General features: G+C 39.2%; 1 protein-coding gene across 1 annotated transcript; it reads right to left on the reverse strand.

Annotated features, from left to right (window-relative positions):
* Nucleotides 1-746: 746 nt before the first annotated feature.
* On the reverse strand, nt 747-7,132 carry pth4 (parathyroid hormone 4). The gene is made up of 3 exons (XM_033627481.2): nt 7,022-7,132; nt 2,695-2,783; nt 747-2,304 (listed from the first exon to the last, which is right to left on the reverse strand). Exons 2-3 carry the CDS (start codon nt 2,778-2,780, stop codon nt 2,034-2,036), a joined length of 357 nt encoding a protein of 118 aa, XP_033483372.1. The 5' UTR covers nt 2,781-2,783; nt 7,022-7,132; the 3' UTR covers nt 747-2,033.
* Nucleotides 7,133-7,339: the final 207 nt, after the last annotated feature.

Consider the following 7,339-nt stretch of genomic DNA (forward strand, 5'->3'; position numbering starts at 1 on the left):
CACGTCTACATATGTCGCACTATGCACCCTCCTGCGTCTGTTGTTGATGTTCTGGAATGCTGTGTTACATGTACTGTCTTTCAAATTACAATGCCAATTTAACAGGAAATGTGTAGTTTCTGCTCTATAGATGCGTAAAACCTCTTGTTTTAATATTTATTTACTCCAACAAACACACATGTATAGGTTTTGGCAACAAAAGTACTAGGTTAGGTTTAGAAAAAATATCATTGTTAGGCTCAACATTTACACAGGAAATGAACAGCAAGCTCCTGGGTGAAAGTCCTGTGTTTGTTGGACACATTCACTGCCCCACCTGCCTGCCCTATAGGTTAGGGTTGGTATTATAAACTGACGCCACCAAGCAGCATATCATACTGCCGGAAAAGGTGCCTTTTTGTGTCGGTGGCTGACACTAAAATCACTGACAAAGTGGTGGGCTGAGGCTGCTGGGTGGCTTAACCTATAACAATACATAATATATTATTCATTGATTATATTTTGTATTAATAATGTGAATCTGTAAAGTAATAGAAGATATCATATAACTGTAGTGATTAAAAAGTACAGTATATCCCTCTGAAATGAAGTAGAAAGCAACATAAAATGTAAACTACCTCACAACTGTATTAATGTAAAGCACTTGTGTGAATGTACTTATGTTCCTTTCCACCACTGCTTTAATCAGCATTCACTTCCTCATATATGGTCAGTCAGTGTTGTACAACATGTAAATGCAACAGGCGTAAGTCTTTGGTCATTTATTTATTGTCATTGCACAAAGTACACGTACTGAGACATGATATGCAGTTAATACAGGGCTGGGCCGGGATTTGAACCCCAGACCTTTCACACTGTAACTGAAAATTAGACCCCGAGACCAACGAGCCACATATTCTCAGTTTTTTGCACATACAGACCAGAAAATATGACGTTTCAGTTGTTTCTTAGTCTTGTTTTTTTTCTTACAGGAATAAAAATGATTAAAACTATGAATCATCCCCACACTTGAAAACATTTTTATCTTTTGGTCATATCATCCAGCTCTTGATATAAGTGTAATGAAGTTCACCTTGACCAATGCTTCATCACAGGACCTTATCTGTGTTCCCAGGGTACTATGTTTCCCAGTTTAATATTCTGTTAGCACATTAACACTCCTATTTTGTCTGGGTCGAATTTGACCCATTTCAAGTTAAAATATATCATAAATATATTTTTAAAAAATCCAGTTAACCCTGACCTTTGGTGAAAGCAGTAGTTGATTGTTAGAGCTCTCTGACTCTAACCTGACACTGGACCTCTCTCCTTATCTAAACCTGTATGGACATGGCAGTAGTTATCTACTATCGATTTCCTAACCCCAAAAGGTTAAATAATTATTTTTCTCCTTTTTTATCTTTTGTTTTACATTTTCCTCTCTTTTAATTGGTGAATTAATTGGATGACTAATTGTTATTATTTTGAATTTAGAGCTGAGATGAGTTTGGGACTTACTGTTCAGGCAGAAAGAGTAACTAATATCTAGACTGAGACCTGTGCCAGTGAAATTTCAGGACTCTCAGGATCATGCTTATAGACCCCTAACCAAACTCATGTCATATTAAAGGAACAGTGTGTATGATTTAGGGGGATTTAGTTGTGTCTAGTGGTAAGGATTGCAGATTACAACCAGCGGAAACTTCTCCTGTTTAGAATTCCCTTTGTGTTCACTGTTCAGGACGTTTTTACCATCAGGTGAATTATCTGCAGATGTCTCTTCCTCTCCAAAATAAACTTTTGGTCAAAACAGCTAACAGCTAACAGCTTTTTCAGGTTCCCATTATGTGCCATATACATGTGGGGAATGCAGGACCCTAGGAACAGGAATGAACGCCCTCTGGAACAAAACATTTAATCTGCTTTTAAACTTTTGAAGACATTTGGACATGTCTGCACCTGAATAAGTGTCTTAGTGTCTTAGCACCAAAGACAAATGATAATGATTATTTCTTATATACATGTTCACTTTATGTTTGTGTATCAAAGTGACGTTAGGCCTCTCTGTCTGGCTGTTGAGTCAGGTAGGGATTAAAGAAGTCTCTCAGGAGGCTCTGCACCCGGGTGGGCTGGGGGCTCACAGCAGCAGGGACCAGCGCTGGATTCAGAGACAGGTTCAGGACCTTTGTGGGGCTGTACGCAGCAGACCGAGTCTGGGCGGTGTGGAGACCCTCGATGGCGCTGGACAGCCAGATGAGTCTCTTGAGACTCTGGATGTTTCGGCTGCGGTCGTGCATCAGCTGGTGTTCGGTCACAGCTCGGCGACTGCAGGGAGAGAGAAATCAGACAGTTCATCCAAACACAGATTCAAAATACACTGAAGAAAGAAAGATAATACTGATACAGCTGAATGCTGAAATGTATATAGCACTGACTTTAAATTTGACTCAGGTTTCTCTTTTATGTTGAATCTGTGATGTTTTTGTCCTTTTTGGGAGTATAGGAAGCTGATGTGTTTGTGTGGACATTTTGATGTTTTGCTGTGATTCTGGGTCTGTATATATTCAAAAGTGCTCCTCTGCTACAGCTGATGACACCAAACATGTCCCTACTGCTACATTCATGAACCTACTCTACTTCTGTGTCAAAGCAGTTAACAAGCATTTACAGTTAGCATGTAAACACATTGACATTGGGCGGGAACAGGCGTCTCACCTCTCGTTCTGTTGACACTGGGCGGTTGTAAAGTTGACAAGAAGCATGACAGCGAGCCACTGCACAGGCCTGTGGGAAATCTGCATCTTCTGAAACAAAACAGCAACAAACACTTCATGTCAAAGACAAAAGATCAGGGAGCATCAAAAAACATCTAGCTAGTTGGATCAGCTTTCCCAACCTTTTTGGTTTGTGACCCCTGAAGCAATATCTATTTTTAACCACTTGTCACTGGTTGGATCCAGTGGTGTAGAGGTACTTATACTTCTGGGTAGATGGGTAGGTTACCTGGGAAAAAATGAGTTTACTCTCCTATATCTACCAGTGGCTTTTTGGCTGATCAGTGCATATGCTATAAACAGCAGAAAAAGAGGTGAGTATATCCTGCATACCTGTTTCTACCCTCGACTACACCACTGGTTGGCTCCATCAGTCATGACAAGTTCAAAGAGAAACTGATTTTCATTGCTGTTGTTATACTTTAATAACTTCTTGAGTTCAAAAGAAGTGCAATCACTCATTAGAAAAGAGCAAAGATTTGTGAAAAGTCAGAAAAATAAATGTTGTATATCTGAGCTACACGAAATACAATGTGCCTACAGTACGGGTGAATACAGTAGAATTTTTAACAAAAAGATATCACCATGAAACTTCCCCAGTTGAAGACTTACATTCAGACAAAAACTTTTTGTATTTTAAGATTTTAGAAAATTTGTGTTTAAATATGCAAATGAGGGATTATCTAATCAAAGGAGAACTACACCCATTGTCAGAATTCATACATGTTATTCCTGTGGTCGAAGACAGTCCAAAAATATTAGTTCACATTAACAGCTCTCTCCCAAATCCAAAAACTGAAATGCTAAACACAAATTTGTGATGTCATAGGGTATAAAGTCTGGAGTTGCTCTTTAATCCCAGTTCAGACTAAAGATTCACGATGAGATGAGTTGAAACAGGCAACTACTTTCAATCCGCTGTTCTGCAACGTTCTAAAAACCTGCTGGTTTACACCAATGCAACTATATGAGATGGTGTATCATCTCTATGCAACAACTTTTGTTCTGATTTGCAGCTTTTCAGGCTTACTTTGTGGCTGAATATAATTTGTAGCTTCTTAAAATATGAATGAGGATAGTGATAGTGAGATACTGGCTACAGCTGCATATATAGGAGTGATGAAACGGCAAAAACTGAAACAAAACGAGCATCAGATGGACTGTGATTGTCTGTGGAGCAGCTCCAGACTTTATACCCTATGACATCACAAGTTTGAGACTTAAGGCCCGAACATACTCGGGCGGAACGTACGCGGAACGGACTCCGCGGAACGGACTCCGCGGAGGTCCGCACGGACTCAAAGCGGACGTCCGCAAGCCCTGTGCGCACAAAGCTCAGATTTTACGACCACGTGGACTCCGCTCCGCACACCAGTGACTGCTGGGCATGTATTTTTCACACATTTTTCACAACAAGTGTGCTCGACTATGAAAGCCCGAATGACTGCGGACATTCCTTGCGGAGTCCGTTCCGCTAATAGTATGCCCGAGTATGTTCAGGCCTTTACTTCTCTGGTTTGTGGCTTTGAGAGGGAGCAGCTCATGTTCACAAATATTGATTAACCTTTCCTTGATCACGGAAAAAACATATTGGGATTCTTAATTTAAGTGTTGTTCCCCTTTAAATATATGCTGATTTGCATATATTTCCATAACGGAAATCTGAACATTAGAGACAGCCACGCTCAAAATTCTTGTGTCATTTTGCTGACACATAAGAGACAGAGAGGATTTTGGATATCTCTTTTCATCACTCTGTAAATCAAACAATTAATCTCAACTGCCATGAAAAATCCATTGTCACCATGTTTGTAGGATTAAAATGTTCCATACATCAGGCTCTGAAAGACATCTGAATACCCTCTGTAAAAACCTTCAGAATATAGATAGAAATAAATCCTGTTTATTTCCCTGCTTTTTGTCCTTTGCCAATCACATGTCTGATCTACATCTTTGCCCTCAATCATCTGACGCACTCAAGCCAATGTTTAGATACTAATCTTCTCCTTCTTGAATTTAGCGTACACATGACGTAAGATGAGCTGTGCACACAGCTGCATTGACGCTGTGTTGTTTTCCTGTACAGACCAAAGTGAACACAGCTGAAAACAGTGACCTTTTTTTTTTGTCACGTTGCCAAGTGTTTGATCTCCAAAGATACATTTTGATTTGAGGATCACTGTAAGTCAAGACCAAATAAAGATTTTGGGCTCTTATTTTTCAATTTTATACATTTTAACTGGACAAAAAAAATGGAAATTCATGTTAAATGTTTAAAAGGTTGCAATTCTTGAAAGCAGATGCGATAATGGGTAAGATGAGCAACCAATCAGAGCTCAGGTTCCTCCCCTCTCTGACTTGACTTATGTTTTTCTGAAGACACATGTAAACGTCTCTGTGGGTCTATGCAGACGAAGGCGTTATTGGTAACTATCAACTCATTCTCGCTCCTGCCTCGTCATATATTGATGTTTGCTCATGGACTTTTTACATCCAGATACAACATACCCTGGTATGGGTGTATTGGTTGTTGACGTTCTGAGACATCGTGTCAAGTTCTGCCTGTTATATGCATTGTCTTCATTTAAATTTCCCTTCTGTTTTCACAGGAAACGTAATATTTACATACAGTCTCTTTCAAAATAAATGCACTACATCAGTACAACAATGCTATTTGATGACTAACGCACGTGGTTGGGTTTAGGTTAAAGGACGCCTTTTTTCAGTAGTGTCTGATGCTGAAAGTCACTGCCCAAGCATCGAATTTCAACGTCTTCGGAGTCAGATGGGTTGCAACTGTAGGTTTGTAGGACTGAGCGTCAAGCTGATCGATTGATCCAACAGCCCCGTCAATAGAAGAAAATGTTGGCATCATACATGTCATATCAACGTTTCTAAAGCAATGTATTTCTGATTTCATGTAGAGGAGCCAAGTTTGTCATCGGGAGAAGGTGGTTGTGGATGGTGAGACACCAAAGCAAGATGCCTGCCAAGCTGCAGACCATTATGTGTGACCAAAAAACAATACAGGTTGTGTTTTACTGAGCTGTCGCTGTATTTCCACTGCAGATGCTGCCTCAAAAAGTGTTTTTTCTTTTAACCAAGACATCGCTGCATTTTCAGCTGGGGTACGGCCACAAAAAGTGAGTATTTGAAACCAAAATGTGATCTTCTCTTCACCATAAGTGTTTTTTGTGCCTAAACCTGACTTCAATTTAACCACAGCATTGCTGAAATGTAAAGTTTCATTGTGACACTTCAGCATATCCACCACTATATAACAACGTACGAATGTAACCCAACTCCGGTTGGGATGCTGGATCGAAGCAGAAAAGAAAAACATATAAACATTCAAACTAAGACAAACGTCTCAGAGGAGAGGAAAAGTGCTTTTAGCCAGTGAAAATGGTCTGTAAGAGGTTCGAGAGTGGAATGTAAATCCAATTCATATCAGAGAACTAAACACTTATAGATCTTTCAGTAACCAATTAAAACAATGGAAGTCTTTTCTGCTGCTAATAGCCTAAAAATAATAAATCCTGCTAGTGTCACAATTTTGTTATATATGGAAATATGTCACTACTGCCTCTAGTGCTTTTAAAAATTGTATGTCTTCTTATATTGCATCAACCTCAGGTTTGAGCACTGAATCACACATTTGATGATCTTCACATTCTTGTGACTAAACAATCAAGTTAAAATCATTTCTTGTTGTGTTCAAAGAAGTCTTTTTTGTGCTTTGTTGTATTTTAGGTAGCCTTGTGTAACATCTTGGCTGAAGAAATTACCTTTTGGCAAATTCTGGCATTCAAATATTAATTTGCATCGTTCCTTCTTAACTAAACTAAACTAAATTCAACTCAAAATTACCTCTGTTTTGTCCAGCTGTAAGTTAATTAATGAAATACACAAATGGAAAAAGAACAACTCTGATATTCAACTCCTCAGTTTTTCATGTTAATCTGACAAAAAACGTTATCTGTTACTGGCTTTTTAAATACATCACAATGACCTATAAAGTCAGACTTTTTTAACTTTGACAGGAAAATGTGTTGCCTAAAAAAATCACAAAGCAGTTTGTCCCAAAACAGACAAACAAGTTGAACATAAATCATCATATTTACAGAGGCGACCTTTGACAGAAGAGCAGGATACAGAGGTTACAGAAGTGTAACTAAAAAACAAAGCTAGAAGAACTCGTACACCCAAACACACAAAGTCACACTCTGAGCTTTGTTAAGCGATGACAGTCCCTTAAAGGTACTTACATTGATCGTCCCTGTTGGTGACAGCTGCTCGTTTAATGATCAGACACTAAACTGGCTTCAGGGTCAACCTCCAGACCTTTTTATAAAAGCCCCCTGACACACACACACACACACACACACACACACACACACACTATTTAAGACCTCCCACATGCTTATCATCACAACAAATTCAAAGTGGGGCGTTTGATTTGTTAATGAAACAAACGTCAGCATCCGTCGTCTCTCTGACATGTCATGTTTGTGTGTAGAGTGAAAAATATCAAACACTGTCCGGGTTATTTGTGTGAACACAATCCCAAACAGCCTCCTGCACCT

Source organism: Epinephelus lanceolatus, chromosome 1 (genome assembly GCF_041903045.1).
Source record: "Epinephelus lanceolatus isolate andai-2023 chromosome 1, ASM4190304v1, whole genome shotgun sequence".
Lineage (NCBI taxonomy): Eukaryota > Metazoa > Chordata > Actinopteri > Perciformes > Serranidae > Epinephelus > Epinephelus lanceolatus.